This window comes from Eleutherodactylus coqui, chromosome 7, assembly GCF_035609145.1.
Source record: "Eleutherodactylus coqui strain aEleCoq1 chromosome 7, aEleCoq1.hap1, whole genome shotgun sequence".
NCBI lineage: Eukaryota > Metazoa > Chordata > Amphibia > Anura > Eleutherodactylidae > Eleutherodactylus > Eleutherodactylus coqui.
Genome location: NC_089843.1, coordinates 80,278,730 through 80,298,565, shown reverse-complemented (window position 1 = coordinate 80,298,565; position 19,836 = coordinate 80,278,730). Strand labels below are relative to the sequence as shown.

At 43.8% G+C, this 19,836-nt stretch overlaps 1 protein-coding gene across 4 annotated transcripts in view; it reads left to right on the top strand.

The window, feature by feature from the left end:
* The first annotated feature begins 11,298 nt into the window (after positions 1–11,298).
* Positions 11,299–19,836, top strand: part of CPEB2 (cytoplasmic polyadenylation element binding protein 2) — a 104,448-nt gene continuing 95,910 nt past the window's right edge. For all 4 annotated transcript variants that reach the window (XM_066573267.1, XM_066573265.1, XM_066573266.1 and 1 more), the window contains exon 1: positions 11,299–12,610. In XM_066573267.1, the coding sequence (XP_066429364.1) occupies positions 11,540–12,610 (1,071 nt within the window). In that variant the 5' untranslated portion in view covers positions 11,299–11,539. The remainder of the gene's footprint in view (positions 12,611–19,836) is intronic.

The following is a 19,836-nucleotide window of genomic DNA, read 5'->3' as shown; positions in this document are numbered from 1 at the left end:
CCTATCCATAGCCATCAGTTCCTTCATGCGCATGATATGATTAAGACACTCTGCAAATTTCACCCTGGAAGGCACGGAAATTGGTTAGGTAAAATGGCGGAGGAGACCTTCGCTAACCCTAGAAATAGCCCCTGGTAAAAGGGATAGTAATGCTATCTCAAGAGTCGAGAGCAGGGAAGAGCCTTAAACAGTATTATGTAATTGAAAGACTGAAGGACTAAGCAATCCCAACACATGTGTCTAGAAGCACCGTCAGGGCTTCTTCAGACGAACGCATGTGCAAATACAGTCGCCGCTGTGCAGCATATTTGCACATAAACTAGTTCAAATATTGCGTGAGTTTTTTTAAAAAAAATGGAAAATAGCTCCTTCCCTTTCTTTCTCACTCGTATAAAAATTATGTGCGAGAAAGATACGTCAAGGCCTATTTTTTTCTTGCGCATACCGTGTTTCCCTAAATGTAAGACATACCCCTAAAATAAGTCCTACCCTGATTTTGAGAAGGGTTAAGGGGGGGGGGGTGAAGTATAAGACCTGCTCCGAAAGTGCCTTAGCTACACTACGTGAAAAATGGAAAAGCAATACTTACCTAGCAGGTGCCGTCCGGGTCCATCCCGCTGGTCTCTGCTGTTGCGTTCAGGTTTGCTTGCTGGTAACAGGGTTTGTAAACCCCGCCTCTGATTGGTTCTCAAGCAACGCAACTCAGTCAATTAGAGTCAGCGCTCGATTAACCAATCACAGCCATTGAATGGTTCAAGCGATGTTCTGCTGGTGTAAGTATAAGACATCCCCTGAAAATAAGACTCTATGCTCTTTTGTGGCAAAAATTAATATAAGACAGGGTCTAATTTTCAGGGAAGCATGGTAGTAATATCACGCAAGAATCACACTAGTAAAAACGAAACCATTGAAACCAATGTCTTTGTTTCTTTACTTTTTGCGGGTGTGATTCTCACGCCCGCAAAACCTGACAAAAACACAGTCATCTGTTCAGAGAGACAGCGCAGCAGGAATCTGAGGCTGTAGAGAACATCTTATGAAGGGAAACAGGACTTCTATATCAGCTGGATAAAATTCTATAATTCCTTTCTTGGCATCTTCCAGATAATGTGGATTTGTGAGTTAAAAGAAATATTTTACATTTTTCTTCAGAGAAGCTTCTGTCAAGTTCTGCTTCCCATTCAGAGATAAAGGGAGGGTCCCACAGGGATACAGAGTCATCCCCCCTTCCCACAACAGTGCACAGACCCAGGAAACTGTGTGTGATGGGGATGAGGATTGGAGACATGTTCGAACCGACTAAAGGGACGTGTGAGATTAGACCAGGAGGCTAATATGAAACTAAAGTGTTGAAGTTAGGTATAAAGAAACCAATCTCTGCTTGGGAATAAAGAAAGGTACCCGCAATACCCGGCCAAAAGTGTTGGTTACCTATCAACTGGGTCAAGAGGGCCAGGCTTAGAGGAAAGGGCCAACGATGGAGTGTAAAATCCAATAAGAGCACTAATGTTTTAGACCAGAAGGACGTCTTAGAAAGTGACAAGTGATATGGTGGGGTCGTACATAGCAGATGGGAGAGGTTGGGAACGCAGTAAACTCCAGTCACCCATTTTTATGTTTAGCATTGTGAAAAAGATCTAAGATGCATGAGGCTAGTGCAGCCTTGTGGTACAGATTAAATCTGAGACCTATGCCACCTGAGGATTTAGTCAGAACTAAAATGTCATATTTGATTTTAGGACATTGGCCTTTCCATATAAACTTTGTAAGAGAGATTGAAGTTTTGTAAAGAATGGTTCGGGGAATTTTAATGGGTAAGGTTTGGAAGAAATATAATACCGAAGGACCAATATGCATATTGACAGCAGCCATTCATCCAAGCCGAGATAAAAAAAAGGGGATTCCAAGTACTGAGGTCTTGTTCTATGGAACATAAGAATAGTTGGTATAATACAATTTATTCAAACCTGGAACTAAATTTATACCAACTTATGTGTAGATTGACATTTAACCCTTTCCAATCCACTGTCTGACGTCTAAAGACATTACGATTTAAGGCTGTACAGCTCCGATGTTGGAAGACGTCCGTCGGGGTTCTCTTACTGTATATTGCCAGCCTCTCTGCTGTTGGAGCCTATCCAACGTGTCACCTCATGCAGTACTCGCTTTAGCCAGCATGTAGCGCCATTGTGTAACGGCACAGAAAGAGTAAGCCCCCTAGGAAAACCAGGATACAAATTGGATTAGAAACGGTTAAAGGGAAGATACGTCTGGTTGGCCTGCATAGTTTAGGATGAGAGAGTTTAAAAGTTGTGTAAAAGTTCTCATTTGAGAGTGTTGACTTAAAAATTACTCACAGAGCCAAACTCCTCAAATTCCATTGAGATAGTAGGAATCGATAAAATTTGGGCAGTACTGTAAGGGGTAAATTGTCTGCATGTAAATCTGGCATCTACGGGTTGCCCGGACTATACAGGGAAAAGAAGAATTGTTAAGAAAGGCAACTGCCAAATGTTCCATCGTTACCACACATAACAATGGGGACAATGGGCAGCCCTGTCGGGCACCATTTAGGATAGCAAAAAACTCGGTCCGGATTCTGCTAATACAAACTTCCGCTGTTGGGGTGTCATAAAGGGCCATAATCCGAAAAAAAAACAGAAGCCAACTCAATATCTTCTAAAGTTGCCTGCAAGTAAAGTGCTATTTCATCAAAATTTACTTTAAGTACAATGGATGATCTGAACCTCAGTCTTCACCCAAAAGTGGAAGCTGAGACTCATGAATCAAACATTATTAAAGAAATACCCCAGACAAAACTGACACACTGTAAAATAACTAGTGCTGAGGGGACGAAGAAATTACCCCATACTTGTAAAAAGTTGAAGAACCCCCTCATAGGTTAAGAGAATGGAGTTTGTATTTTATACAGTATTATGCTATATTTGGTTTTATGTACCGTATGTCTTCATTTTGCAGGTGGAGCCTTATGTTTTAAAATGACTTTCCAGTCTCAGGATACAATTCTCTCCCGAGGCCAGAGGGTATATTACCTGCAGTTACTTTTCTCTTTCATCCCTCTGATCTGCCAGTTCTGTCTCCTTTCAGCCTTTCAAGATGAGCAACATAATCTTCAAGGCTCCTCGTGTCTTGTGAGTCCCTAAGGTTTTTGGCCAAAATCCAACTAATACCTCGCATTTATTACGTATTATTTACATGCAGTGCGGCTTTTAAATGCTGCGGGTGGGGGCCCAGGAAGTTTTGGACCTATCTTTTTGGACAGAATACGCTGGCTGGTCCCATAGACTCCTAAACTCCCTCCCCCTCTTTGCCCCTTGCTGGCTGTTGGCAAAGGGAGGGGGCGGGATTAGCACACTAGCTCCCGCCCCGTCCTTTGCAGACAGCCGGCAAGGGGCGGAGAGGAAGTGGGAGTTTAGCACAGCTAAACTCTATTCCCTCGACTGACGGTATTCCAGGTGCGGCGTATACTCCGGGTGCGGCGTATGAACTGTCTGAATGGGTGCATAAAAAGGGAGATGCAGCCACAGCTACCTCTCTTTCATGCTATTTTCGGCCATGCTGTGGGCGTGACGCAGCTGACCGAAAATCGAAGCGCCCATGTGAAAGAGCCCTCACACACACACAGCTCTCCATGGTGCCGCACCATCATAAATCGCTTCCCTCCTGTCCATACATAACCCAGCCTGCATGCTAACACACTCAGACTAAACACCCCTCTAATACAAACCTCTCATGCTCGCCTCCAGGACTTCTCTAGAGCAGCACCCATCCTCTGGAATGCTCTACCACAAAACATCCGGCAATCTCCGACACACAGAACTTCAGATGTGCCTTAAAGACGCACCTCTTCATAGAAGCACACCAAATCTCCTGATCTAGTCCCCCACTCCCACAATATGCCCCCTACACCTCCCTTCTAACAGTTTTCCGCTTTTGCCTATCATGTACACTCCCTGCCCCGCACCTTCTGTACTAACCCCAAACCCATTTGTGTCCCAAAAAAACTGGATATCACATGTTATCGTCGCATTGCTGTTCCCCCTTGCTCCACCGCCTGCCCGTCTACCTTCCGTATCACCCCACCCCCTTTGTTTCCAAAAAATTGAATACCGAATGTAACTTTTGTAATTTTTGTTTTGTTTGTGTTTCCTTTGTGCCTTGAAAGCGCTGCGGAATAAGTTGGTGCTATGTTAGCAGGTCGGATTTTAGAGCCGATTATTCCACTGTTCCGGAATATTCCGTGCTTTGTGAAAGGTCCCTTGAACAGACTGTTTTTCCGTGACAGATCCTCAGAGATAGTAAAACAGGTTTACAGCATGTAAATGTTTTGGCTTCGGATTTCATAATGGTTGTTTAACCAGATAACAATGAGCTGGTATTAGAAAATCAAGACAAAAAGGACAAGGTCACTGAGGACTGAAATTGCTGTAATGTGATCTCTCAAGGCAAGGCCTCACCATAGTGTTTAATCTGCATTTAACCCGTTATTACTGCATCTGTTTGCTCACAAGAACTATTATACACATTCAACACTCTAGATGAAGCCTTCCTGAGATATAATATTATTAGCATGTTGCGGCAGGCAGAGTTAGCCCGCAGGACGCACTGCGACACGTGCTAAATTCTGCTCCAAAATCCGCTGAGCAACCTGCGGATTTTGATACGATATTGAAAATGGCTTAAATTTGCCTGTAATTCTGCACATTAGGCTCCTGCACACCAGCAACTGCGCAAACCGCTGAAAATGGAACCCATTGATTTCAATGGCTTCCTTCACATTCCTTGGATTTGCGCACCCAAGGCTCCATAGGAGTCTATGGAGGTACGCTAATGCATACCCGTCCACACGAAATTGCGCACATAACCACACAATTTAATTGTGTTAATTGACAACACTGGGGACTAATTAGGCTGCTCAGCAGGTTCAATAACGGCATGGGTGTTTCCCGTGCCGATGTGAATGGGTCTGGCAGCGCAAAAAGTATACTAAGCAGCGCGGGAACACGTGATAGCGCTCCATTCAGAGCGCAAACATGTCATGCTCTCGTAAGCGTATTAACGCATAAGTTTGTGCGCAGGAGCCCTTAATCCACAGTTAGACCTGCGGATCCAGGTGCGGGATTCTGCAGTGGCAGCTTAAGCGGAATTCTGCGGTACGTCCTGGTGGAATAATTCCACCAGTGTGAAAGGTCCCTGACAAGTGGAGATTGTCCAAAGTGGATGACCCCTTTATGATCACATGGGTGGTCATAGCAATCTTATAGATGACATGACACTCACTTCTTAAAGATGAAGAAATCATGACTCAGATTGTGCAGTTGTCCACCGTATGACTCAAAACATGTGACTCTTGGAAGTGACATCACTTTGTACATGGAGCTCTGTCATACATAAAACCGTCCTGTCAATGACACGGCTTTAAACAGCTAAGACCGGATTCACACAAGTGTGTGCATATTTGCGGCGCACACAACTGCGTTTTTTTACTCTACTTTTAGGGCGTGTGAAGTCCGAGTAAACGAAAATTGTAGTATGTCCTATTCCTGTCTCTTTCTCGGACAAGAACAGCACATGTAGGTATATTCACATGGGCATTTTTTTTTCCAGTCCTGAATTCCATTTTCCATCTGATTTTTACACACTTAACCCCCCCTCCCCAAAAAAGCATGATTGGTTCTGCACACTTTTTTTTAGGTTTCCATGGTTCTATGAAATTAAAACAGATCACAATTGCATCAGACGAGTGTAAACCGGTTTTCTAAATGCTCCAAAAGACTTAAACGGGCAATTTTTGTCCGAAAATCGCAGCAGTGCTGTCAGAATTTCCCATTGTTTTTAAAGGAGATTCTCAGGCAGCCTCCTACAGCCGCTGGAAAGTGCGCGATTTTCGAGCAGAGTCTGTTCTATTTTGGAGCGTTTATCGCACCTCATCAATGATAAAAATAAAACGTAACAAAGCGGCGCAATTTAAATTGCGGCGCTTTGCCACGTTTATGTGCGAGGGAGGCCTAACATAGCGTATCACACATCTCCTACCCATTTGCGTGTGCCTTTGTGCATCCACATTGACTTCTACGGGGGCCTTTGGTGTGCAAATGTGCAGGAAAATACACGTGAGAACGAACCCATTGGAATCAATGATTTCTATTCACTGCATATTGTGCGCGCAAATATGCTTGTGTGAATCCAAGCATGTGACTTGCAAGTGACATCATATTGTACATGTAGCTCTGTGCTGTATAAAATAGTGCACTGACTACTGTAGTAATACGTATGGCGAGCTTCTCCTTTGCAAACTACCATATGCTGTCCTTATATGGCGCAATCATTCTTAATAGATGGCAATGATTAAGTAATTCAGCAATCAGCACAGTGCGGAGAAGAGAGCATTGTAGACACAGCAGAATTGTCAGCCATGATAAGGAATAATATCTGCAAGCATAGCAGTAGCACTCCAGCCAGAACCTATAGAATAGTATAATCAGCTTCTCTCCGGGAGTGAAGGGGTTACTGTGGAGCTCCCTGCTGCGTTTTCCCACGGCCGTCTTTGGACTCCGCCCACACTCTGCATTGTGACGTCACTGAGCTGGAGTGAAGCGCCCACAGCCTGACAGAACGGGTTCCAGTACGCATGCGCAGCCTGATCAGCGCTGCAGCAACCGAGGGACCACGTCACTTGGTCAAGCTCTATTACTGCAGTGGAAGCTACAGTAAACTCTGCAGTGTGTGACAGCAACCTGTGCTGTGGAATAGAAGGAGCAATATATAACATGCACACACACACACGCTATATATATATATATATATATATATATATATATATATATATATATATATATATATATATATATATATATATATATATATATGTATACCTAATGCGCCTGCATATTACATGCAGTCAACTGGACTAACGAGACCTGTGCAAAGTCCAAATTAGTCTGTGGCGCACATCTATGCCTTCTTGCCTGCTAGTTTGAGAACAAACATGGATGAGAGGTTTATAAAGCGAGGTGCCGTAACAGTGTTGTCCCATTGTGCCACATTACTTTTGAGCACTGTGTTCCATAAATGTAGCGCAGATGCGTTCCGCTAGCAGGGGGCTGATACTCTTCTATAAGTGACCCCATGTGTATGTGAGCGGCTCTTCTACTGCTGTCAATCAGAGCTTCAGGACACCCAGATTGGTTGTCACTCAGCTTTGCCGGAAACCTATTGTGGAGGAACACCAGCACAGAATTTATAACACCTTGAAAGAAAAAGGCTTCACTGGGGGTCCCAGATTATTACATATATGTGCTGCCATCCTGCACCGGATTACCGGGATATACAATATTATTAAATGTATTGTTTTATGTGTTATACACTATCATCATATATTATGACTTATACACTATCATCCTGTTTATTTGTGTTCTACATTACACATATGACACTGTCCTGCACATTCATGTTGCTTATATAGCGCCATCATATCCTGCAGTGCTATATAGAGACATTGAGGTTCCTTACCCCAGACACATACAATAACCTGTATGGTTTTAGAGTGTTGGGAAGGAACCATAGAGCGAGAGCGGACAAACTCCACGTACATGTCTTTGGTTAGTTGTCGTTGGTTGAATTTGACCCCAACACATTCCTGTATGTGTCTTATGCATTATTACATATAAGACACCATCTTCTATGTGTATGTTATCTATTATGACATATCTAATACTATTCTCTATATGTGTGATACAGATTATTACATATATCATGCTGTCCGGTATATGTTATGTATTATTAGTAGGGATGAGCGAGTATACTCGCTAAGGCACTACTCGCTCGAGTAATGTGCCTTAGCCGAGTATCTCCCCGCTCGTCCCGAAAGATTCGGGTGCCGCCGCGGGGCGGGGAGCTGCGGGGGAGAGCAGGGAGGAACGGAGGGGAGATCTCTCTCTCCCTCTCTCCCGCCCGCTCTCCCCTGCTCCCCGCCGCAACTCACCTGTCAGCTGCGGCATCCCCCGAATCTTTAGGCACGAGCAGGGAGATACTCGGCTAAGGCACATTACTCGAGCGAGTAGTGCCTTAGCGAGTATACTCGCTCATCCCTAATTATTAGATATATGACACTATCTCATACATGTGATATGTATTATGATATCCACTACTATTCTGCTCATGTTAGGCAACGTTCACACTGGTGTTTGTGTTTCCGTCTAGCTATTCCGTTGTGGCAGTAGCTAAACAGAAGGGAAACGGAAAGGAGAAATGGATGCAAATAGATAGTTTTCTGTTTGCTTCCGTTTACCATCAACAGCAATGTTTAAAAAACCTGAAATGTTGCAAACTGTTTTGGTTCCGTTTTTTGAACTGGAAACAAGTGTAGCAGTCTGCGCGCTTTCGTCAGTTTAAAAAAATAACGGAATGGCAACGGAAAATTGACTAATGGATTGAAAATGAAGGCCTCCAGTTGCAATGCATGTCTATGGGCACAAAGCTGAAGCGCTTTCTTTACGTTTAGGTGCTCCCACGACAGAACATCTAGGCGGTGTGAGCTTAGCTTTAAGGCTTAAACATACGGCCCCTATGGGGTGTATTAGCGCATAAACCAGTGTTCTGCTTTTTTTTGACTATTCAAACTCCATGCAAGTCGTATCTTTTCTCGCTCATTAATACTGCGCTAGTTTATACTAGTTAATACTATGCTTTCATTTTGACCCGTTTTGCAGCCGTGATCTTCACAGCCACAAAACGGGACGAGATCATGGTCATCTGAAGAAGCTCTTATAGATATTAATATATATATATATATATATCATACTATCTTGTGCATGTATGTTGTTTTATTACATATATATATATACACTATCTTATATACATGAATATCAGTTTACATATGTGATGTTATCCCATCCATATGGTATGTATTATTACAGTATGACACTATCTTGTGCACATTATTACATATCGGATAACTATTCTGTACATGCCTTATACTGTATATTGTTACTATATCTGATACTATCCGCTACATGTAATAGTATATATCACGTGTATAGAATAGTATTAGATATACCAATAGTAACAATATATAAGGCACGGACAGGATAGTGCTATACATGTAAATAACCATAACACACATGTACAGTATAGTATTTGCTCTATAATCTGTACATGATAGTATGAAATGCACTGTGGTAACAATGCATAAAGCATGAACATGATAGTTACAGACATGAGAAAATATATAATACTGTATACATGTACAGTATTGTATCATCTATGTAACAGTATATATTACATAGCTGATACTATACTGTACTTGTATGTTATGTATTAATACATATATGGCACTATGCTGTTAATGCTTTACATATCGTTACATACCAGATACCATCCTGTACATGTCATATATAGCGTTGCATATCTGATACTAGTGATATTATATATCTGATACTATCCTGTTCATGCCTTATATATTGTTACATACCTGATACTATATATATTTGATACTGGTGATATATACTATCACATTTCTGATACTGTCTTATTCATACCTTATATATTGTTACATATGTGATACTATACATAGCTTATACTGGTGATATATACTGTTATATATCTGATACTATGCTGTTGATGCCTTATGTATTTTTACATATGTGATACTATACAAATCTGACATTACTGAAATATACTATTAAACATCTGACACTATGCTTTTCATGCCTTATAATAATAACCTTTATTTGTATAGCGCCAACATATTCCGCAGCACTTACATAGACAGGGGGGAATAGAGAAAGACAAAAGTACAAAAATTACAGAACCACGGTTACATAGTAATCAGTTGATGGAAACAATAGGGGTGAGGGTCCTGCTCACACGAGCTTACATACTACAGATAGTGGGGTGATACAGAAGGTAAAGGGCTGGAAATGTGCACGGTATGGCGAGGTGGAGATGTGCACGGTATGGCGAGGTGGAGATGTGCACGGTATGGCGAGGTGGAGGGTGAGGGATTCTATACACCTAGACAATGGTCAGAAATTTAGCCGTGTGACGGCAGAATCGGTATGACTGCAGGTGCTGATTGATTACGGCTAGCAAGGATTGCAGTCAGTAGGTCAGGGATCATGTTATCAGGCGGAGTACAGAAGGGTTTATTTAGGGAATGCAGTATGCCTCCCTGAAGAGGTGCGTTTTTAGAGCACGCCTGAAGTTCTGTGAGTCCTGGATTGCTCGGGTAGCCTTTGGTAGTGCGTTCCAGAGGACCGGTGCTGCTCTGGAGAAGTCTTGGAGGCGGGAACGAGAAGTTCAAATTAGAGGGATGCGCAGTCTGGTTTTGTTAGCAGAGCGGAGAGCCCGGGCTGGGTGATGGATTGAGATGAGGGAAGCAATATAGGGGAGCGCTGCGCTGTGGAGGGCTTTGTGGATGAGGGTGGTGAGTTTAAAATGATTTCTGTATTTAACAGGCAGCCAGTGCAGTGACTGGCACAGGGCAGAGGCGTCCGAGTAGCGGCTGGACGGGAAGATGAGCCTGGCTGCTGCAGTCAGGAAGGATTGTATTATTACATCTGATATTAGTGATATATACTATTACATATCTAAAGCTGTCTTGTTCATGCCTTCTATATTGTTACATATGTGATACTCTACATATCTGATACAGGTGATATATACTAGTACATGTCTGATACTGTCTTGTTCATGCCTTCTATATTGTTACATATGTGATACTCTACATATCTGATACTAGTGATATATACTATTACATATCTGATACTGTCTTGTTCATTCCTTTTATATTGTTACATATGTGATACTCTACATATCTGATACTAGTGATATATACTAGTACATATTTGATATTGTCTTGGTCATGCCTTCTATATTGTTACATATGTGATACTCTACATATCTGATACTAGTGATATATACTATTACATATCTGATGCTGTCTTGGTCATGCCTTCTATATTGTTACATATGTGATACTATACATATCTGATACTGGTGATATACATATCTGATATTATTCTGCACTTGCCCTATATACAGTTACTGTGCCCCTGTTCTCCAGTCCTGCAGGTGCCACCTACATGGAGGTTTGTCCCTCGTGTCCCCCTTCAGCCTGTAACCCCTTCCCTGCCCTGCAGTGAGGAGCCTCCCCGCCCTTCCCCCCGCACAAGGAGTTAAGTGTCAGCTTGCTGTGAGCCGGAGCAGCAGGATGTCCCTGTACATAGTAATGAGCGCCGTCACACTGACGTCTCTTCCTGCCTTTATAAGGCGGCGCTGCAGTGAGTGAGCCGGCATAAGGAGGAGAGGAGGGGGGCGTACAGGAGACCAGGAGCCACAGGGACACGTGCCCCCCGTACTGAGGACAGTGACATAAGCCCAGACCCTCCTCACTGCAGCCGGCCGGGGCTCCCTGTAACCCTGGGCTGTAAAGAGAGACACTGTACCGTGCACACCAGATATATATATATACACTGAGCTCCGTCTATTCTTAGCTGCTCCGCACACAGACGTGTCAATGGGGGATTACGGGTTCGGGTTACTGCAGACAGCCGGGAGCGGCGCTGGCAGCGGAGGGGGCACCGGCTTATTTGGTGGGGGAGCGTTCAGGAGCAGCCAGCAGTTCGCATCGTCAGCGGGCAGCGCCCTATTCTTGCCCGGCTACCCGCAGGTCATGCAGGATGAGCTGCTGTTAGGGGTGAGCTGTGCCCCCGGCAAGCACAGTAAGAACGGCGGGGGGCATCACCAGGTCTCACCGCCTGCATTGCTGCTGCAGCACGGTGCCCAGGACAAGCAGCTGGGGCACAAGAGGAAGGACTTCAGCCCCCAGGAGAGCTCCTCGGCGTTCAGGGAGGAGCTGAAGAAGCCCGGGGAGGTTAATCATCGCCAAGGATCTCCCAAAGCGGAGGATCTGGGTGTGGAGGGTCCTGACAAGCTGCTGCCAGCCTCCCCTTCCTCGTCCTCCTCTTCCTCCTCCAGCTCTTGTTCTGCAGAGGAGGTAGCCGCTGCTGGGGACACCCATGTACAGTCAGGATCTCCTCCATCTCTTGGTGCTCACCAGCTGGCAGCCAAGAACAAGCTCCAGATGGACGGACAAAGTGGGCATCTACTGAGCGGGGGCACCAACCTGCTGGGCAGCCCCTTTCCCGGATCTCCTGACTTACCCAGCAATCAGAGCCCCGGAGGGTCCAGTTCTTCTCCTTCATTGCCCGGGTTTGGTACCCCCTGGTCTGTACAGACCTCATCTCCTCCACCACCTCCACCATCCCAGCTCCCCCAGCAGCAGCCAGCTGCGCCCCACCCTACTGGGCACAACCTGAACGCCCTGCAGAGCCCAGAGCCTGACAGCTTCTACCCTGGCATCCCTTCCTCCATCAACCCGGCTTTCTTTCATAGCTTCTCCCCTGTGTCTGCCAACCCTTGCCCTGGCATGAACGTTCCCGGATTCAACAGCCCTTTCTCGGCTCAAATCAATATCACTCAGCAGCAGCAGCAAAGCAGAAGGTCTCCAGTGAGCCCCCAGATGAACCCCCAGCACCACCAGGCTGCAGCCTTCCTACAGCAGAGGAACAACTACAACCACCATCAGGTAACCTGGCATTGCCTAGTGGATCTCTAGCAACCCTCCACATTGTGTCTATTCATGTGATTGTGAGCCCCAGTGGGGACAGCGATGGCACTATACAGCACCGCAGAATATGTTGGCGCTATAGAAGTAATGGACTGAATCTGGCCATTGGGGTGTCTTCACACGGGCATTTTTTTTTTTCACGCGTGAGTTCCGCTCGATTGCGATATGGTCGGAATTCGCACATGGAAAAAAAACCTTTAATTCAAAAATGTTTAATTCACATGAGCGATTTTTCTCTTGGACCGAGATGGGAAAAAATTGCAGCCTGTCCTATTTTTGGGTGAGTCTTGTTTAAGAATCGCCCATTGTTTCTTACGAGAGCCTGAAAAAAAATGGCATCGCGTGCAAATGCTATATTTTTTTTTTCTGTTTTACTATTGAAACAATGCGCATTTTTCACGTGCGGGGATGTGGTGCGTTTTTTGTTAAAATCGTATTGCAACCACAGGCAAAAATCGCTGGTTTATAAGTACAATATCACTAGTGCGAATACACCCTATATATAACAATCGCGTGGCCATAATCGTGTGGCTGGTCTGAGACCTAATGTAGTGTCGGAATAATCACTCTCAACAGATAAGAAGCCATTAGTGCTGGTAAAAGCTCCTAGCTTGTACTGCCGGTGCCTGGGAATTGGGACAATGCGAATAGCCCATTGTATTGTATCATAGTGGAATACCGTGTGCGAACACGTAAAATACGGGGTGGGCTATATGGTCACTGTAGGGGCCATTGTAGCCATAAAATGTGCACTTCTCTACCGAGTGTTCTAATAGTGGATACTAATGTATCATTATATGTTTCATTGTATATGGAGACATTTCCATTGACACAGTGTTGTATCAGGCCTGGGTAGCATGTTGGCAAGCGGATGATGGGTACCCCCATTGTTAGGAAGCCCCCAATCCCATTCATGTATAGCAGAGGCCTAGTGATTCAGGTCTCCATGTCACCTTGTTGTGATCACAGTCATTGTGTGTCTGTCATTTATCACAGTGTGTTATCTGAAAAATGGGCTTGTGATGTCTTCCAAGCTTCATCTGTGTTCTTATCTGCAGTGTGACATCTGTGTGTCTCATCTTACAATAAGTGGGAGATTAGGTTGGATCACCGGCATCTTAATATTTCCTTATTTAACCTGTGTGCCAGATACATATACACGGATGTAGCCGGGCTGAGAATATGGCAATCAGGTCTTCTATTACATAGGACTGCAGGTGCACTTATCTCGCCTCGGAGATATACACTGAGCTCTGCGATATGGGTGTCCATATTTGACCCATGTAGTTGAGAAGAATAGGCTGTGTCTGTCATGAGCGATGAATCACACTAGCCACTATGATATATGGCTTATTGACCTGTGCTAGGCCCTAATTACAATGCAGTACCTTGCAATAGATTACAATGACTATTATTAGCAGTATGACCTACTCTGTAATATGTCATTTATATAACCTCCACTAGACATTATACGCCGTTATATATGCAGTACTATGTCCCTCCATTCCATAGTCTGTGGGCTCCTTATGTCACATGAAGCGTGCATTATAATGCATGGAAGTCATTTTTCCTCCCACCTCGGGCATTGCTGCTTTATGGCCTTTCCAGCTGCCATTTTGTGTGTTCTCAGTGTACAGTATATATTGCAGGGCTATTTTGTATATGTAAATGCCTCCTCTAGTAAATAGGATGTTTGTTCGGCTCGTACAGGATGTGGCTTTTAGCCGCTGTGTGTTCTGCATGATAAATGCATGGTATCTTCTGCTTATCTAGTAATCTATCCAGTATATATATATCTATCCAGTCATTGTATATCCAGTATATACATCCAGTCATTGTATATCCAGTATATACATCCAGTCATTGTGGATATATATATATCCAGTCATTGTATATCTATTCAGTATATATCTATCCAGTGTGTGCGTGTGTGTATATATAATATATCTCCAGTATATCTATCCGGTCCTCGTATATCTATCCAGTATATATATCTATCCAGTATATATTCCAGTCATTGTGTGTGTGTGTGTATATATATATATATATATATATAGTCATTGTATATCTATTCAGTATCTATCTATCTATCTATCTATCTATCTATCTATCTATCTATCTATCCGGTCCTTGTATATCTATCCAGTGTATATCTATCCAGTGTATATCTATCCGGTCCTTGTATATCTATCCAGTGTATATCTATCCGGTCCTTGTATATCTATCCAGTGTATATCTATCCGGTCCTTGTATATCTATCCAGTGTATATCTATCCGCTCCTTGTAAATCTATCCAGTGTATATCTATCCGGGCCTTGTAAATCTATTCAGTATATATCTATCCGGTCCTTGTAAATCTATCCAGTGTATATATGCAGTCCTTGTATATCTATCCAGTGTATATCTATCCGGTCCTTGTATATCTATCCAGTGTATATCTATCCGGTCCTTGTATATCTATCCGGTCCTTGTATATCTATCCGGTCCTTGTATATCTATCCGGTCCTTGTATATCTATCCAGTGTATATCTATCCGGTCCTTGTATATCTATCCAGTGTATATCTATCCGGTCCTTGTATATCTATCCAGTGTATATCTATCCAGTGTATATCTATCCGGTCCTTGTATATCTATCCAGTGTATATCTATCCGGTCCTTGTATATCTATCCAGTGTATATCTATCCGGTCCTTGTATATCTATCCAGTGTATATCTATCCGGTCCTTGTATATCTATCCAGTCCTTGTATATCTATCCAGTATATATCTATCCGGGCCTTGTAAATCTATCCAGTGTATATATCCAGTCCTTGCATATCTCTCCAGTATCTACCCAGTTCTTCCATATGCTGTGTGCGTACAATGAGGTATAAATAATTGATTATAATGTACGGTATATTATTTAGGATCTCATTTCCTGTCAGGTCGGCTTTTCTCTCTTCACGCCATACTGTTCACTTGTCGAGGTCAAACATGGAAAGTGCAAATTCCAAATGGTCATTTCTGTTTCTGTAGTACTCTGCTAATGAGTACTTTCACTAAGCTTTTATGTAAAACTATAGATCTGTACTGTGGCCATTGTATAGCCATACATAAAGCTGGGTTTGTCATTTGGCACAATCTGTAGCCAGCTTAATGAGAGAGCGGAGCTGAATGACAGCTCTGCTACATCTGTCACAGCTCTACTAATTAGTGCAAATTGCCTCTATGACATTCTGGGGTCAAGCCTATGACTATTGTTCACACACGCTGAGGGTCTGACACACATCACTAATGCCGAGAGCATTTATGTGCGGCCACTTAGCTTGTAGGCCTTAGTGGGGGAAAAAAATACTGCTGGCCATTAGAGAAGTCAAATTGACTTTTGGACCCATCTGGTTGGACCCGGAGCCTATAAATACATAATAGATATTACATGGATAGATATAGACCTTAGATATATGTGTAATGGTTAGATACACATAAGAAATGGTAGATATGAGATGGATCAATATTGAATACATAAATATTAATATTTCATATTAGATGGTTAGATATACAGGGTGGGACATGGAAAAGTAGCCCGCCACCACACTCTTATGAAAGCGGTCTAAAAGAAAATCTGTCTTTTATTGCCCATAGCAACCAATCACAGTGCAGCTTTATTTCTTATACTGCTGAGGTAAAGTGAAAGCTGTGCTGTGATTGGTTGCTATGGGCAACAAAGGAAGATTTTCTTTTGCACAGCTTTTATAACAGTGTGATGCCGGCCTAATTTTCAATGGCCACCCTGTATACAGACATATATATATACACTGTATATGAGATAGGACAGATCAAAATACGACTACCTGTCCGTCCATGAGTGAGTTACATGCTCTGCCCCTGATCACATGACAGTGACATCATCACAGGTCCTTTACGCACACAGCTGCTGTTCGGCTAGGTGATCGTTAGTATTCCATAGCAACTGAGGCCGCAGTGGGTTTGCAGGAATTGTAGCCCGCCCATAATCTGCACAGGGATGAAGGACATGTGCTGACATCACTGTCATGTGATCAGGGCCGGAGCATGTAACTCACTCGGGATGAAGGACCTGGGATGACATCATCGTCATGTAATCGGGGGCGGAGCATGACGGTGGCATCATCACAGGCCCTTCATCTCGAGTGCTGTGCTGCTTGTGATCCCTGTTGTATGGGACGAAGAATGTGTGTAGCAGAGCTGCGTGTGTGTGTGTGACGTGCATGTAGCAGAGCTGCGTGTGTGTGTGACGTGCATGTAGCAGAGCTGCGTGTGTGTGTGACGTGCATGTAGCAGAGCTGCGTGTGTGTGCGTGACGTGCATGTAGCAGAGCTGCGTGTGTGTGCGTGACGTGCATGTAGCAGAGCTGCGTGTGTGTGCGTGACGTGCATGTAGCAGAGCTGCGTGTGTGTGCGTGACGTGCATGTAGCAGAGCTGCGTGTGTGTGCGTGACGTGCATGTAGCAGAGCTGCGTGTCTGTGTGTGACGTGCATGTAGCAGAGCTGCGGGTCTGTGTGTGACGTGCATGTAGCAGAGCTGCATGTGTGTGTGTGACGTGCATGTAGCAGAGCTGGGTGTGTGTGTGACGTGCATGGAGCAGAGCTGCGTGTGTGTGTGTGTGACGTGCATGTAGCAGAGCTGCGTGTGTGTGTGTGTGACACGTGCATGTAGCAGAGCCACGTGTCTGTGTGTGACGTGCATGCAGCAGAGCTGTGTGGCACATTGCGCCACCAGAAACATTGGTACTATAATTTGCTAATAATTACTAGTATTAGATGTATATTTAAGGTATCAGAAATTAGAATAGGTATATATGTTCTAGATAGATATTGGGGTCCTTTTGCAGGGAGTGATTAATCATTAGAACGAGCAAATGATGACAGAGCTACTTGCTTACAAACGCCGTTCGTTTTACACTTGCAGATAATGCTTTACATTTTTTCATCCTAGCTCTTTCAGTCGATCGTTGGGTTGTCGGGGGAGTCTGGGAATGGTCTGTGAACCACTGAACGATCGGCTTTCACAAAAAATGCCTGGCAAACAACGATGATTTTTTATGCCCGCGTAAAACGAACGGCGAGCAAACAAATTACCATTCATCATTCAACCATTGGCCATGTTTACACAGAATGATTATTTTTCATTTTCGCACGGATTAACCATTAATGGTTTGCTAATCGTTCCGTGTAAAAGAGCCCTTAGATATGGATGGATAGGAGAGGTTATACATGGATGGATGTAGATACACGTCTTGTGTCCAGTAAATTCATTCTACATTAAACTGCCGCTGGTGAGGATGGTCCTCACAATTGTTCTTTTCCCAGTGTTTTCTGCCCGTGTTGTGTGCCTTCCCCTCACATCAGCACTAGAAGTGCACGTTCTTTTGTCTTTGATTCATTTATTAATAGATGTGTACAGCTTGAACACGCTTTGATACGCGAGGGGATTTTGCAGGACATCACAGAGCAGTGGATGTAGTCCTCTCCGTCAGCACAGGGATTAAATGGCATTCACAATTTGAAACTGAACAAGGGAGGATAAAGCCTTTAATACCCCAATTGTTTTCCTTTTTTCCCCCTCCCTGTGTTTTGCTGAGGTATATCTTACAGGGTAGAAAACCCGACGTCATGATCTGCTGATGTACACACAGATAATTCTTGCCTTGGAAATGTCAGCTTGTTTACTGGGGCTCATATATCAGCCATGGTTGAGCTAGCCGAGGGTTTCCATATAAATAAAGGACATACAAAGACACAAAGTTGCTACATTGAAATAGAATAAGTTCTCGGTCACCGAAACCATCTTTCTCTCTTGACCTCCAATTGTAACGGAGCTGAATTAGGACCTCTTTCCACGGAACGATTATCACTCAGTTGATCGCCGGATCGTGCGATGGGGAACGATAATCATTTTTGTAAACGCTGCCAGCGACTGAGCGACGGAGATATTTAGTTCTTAGCTCTCTCTGCAGGCATAAATGAAACAAAGATCATCTTGTGTGAACAGGCAGTTGTTCATCTACGAATGACTGCCTGTTTACTGTGAGTAGAGATGGGCGGCCGAAAGCCATCTTTGCCTATATCCACTAAACAATTATCGCTGCTGTGTGAAAGCACCGGAACAGTAATCGTTAGGACAACTATCCCATGTAAAGGGATTCTTCGTTATTTGCTACAGTGCATTGTGATTTTACGTATCGCTCCTTCAGCTCTGCTACATATTTAGTACATTTAGTACATGACAAGTACTACTATTACCTATGTGGGGGGAGTAAAAAAAAGGCACATGATTTTTGACTATCCCACAAAATCCAGAGGGACCGCTTACATGATACCCCCTTCACTCAAGAGGGGCAATATTTAATGCAGCCTAATCTTCTGTATATGCAAGATAGATCATTCCAAATCATAGTATATAGAATTTCCTCAGTCTAAGGGTCCATGTAAAGATACTATATGGCTGCACGCGGGTCTATATGACCACCCTGCAGACCCTGTGCTCCACCGTACTATACAAGGCACCATATTTTCCTTAATTTATGGGACATAACTCCGATATAGGCCCATAGCGAGCTGTGGATACCGTATTATAGATCCATGCGGCATGAATCCATAATGCAGCCATGGTTCTTTACGATTAGTTTATATGCCGTTCGTGTCCACTGTCAATTCCAACTTCATCTACAATAGTATGTTGATGACCAAAATTACCATTTCCAGTTTATGATCATCGTTACCCTAATTGAAACTAATCAGACATGCTAAAAACTTTCCATCATACAGGACCCGCTGTAGCGGTAGGCGTTGACCCACAGAAATGGTTAATCCACTTTGGAGCTGGCTTATCAATGACCTGGAATAGAAGCTGATAAGGGTTCAGGTCACCTTAATATTGCAGGTCTTTCCTTTTGGCAGGAGGCTGCTGTACGGTCCGATGCCAATAGCGAGTCAGAATAAAATCTGCTCACCCCAATTTTAATGATCCCTTTGTAATGTATGGTCTTGGTGGGCGACTGGTATGAAATAAGGGAGAGGGTGGCACATTCCTGGGCACTATACAGGGTTTGTCATATGATGGCCTGGGAGTCATGTTTTCTCTCTGCAGTACTTGACTCATCCTTCTACTGCAGATCATTACAAAAAAAGAACCAGTGCCGGACTGATGACGCAGGATTAACTCTT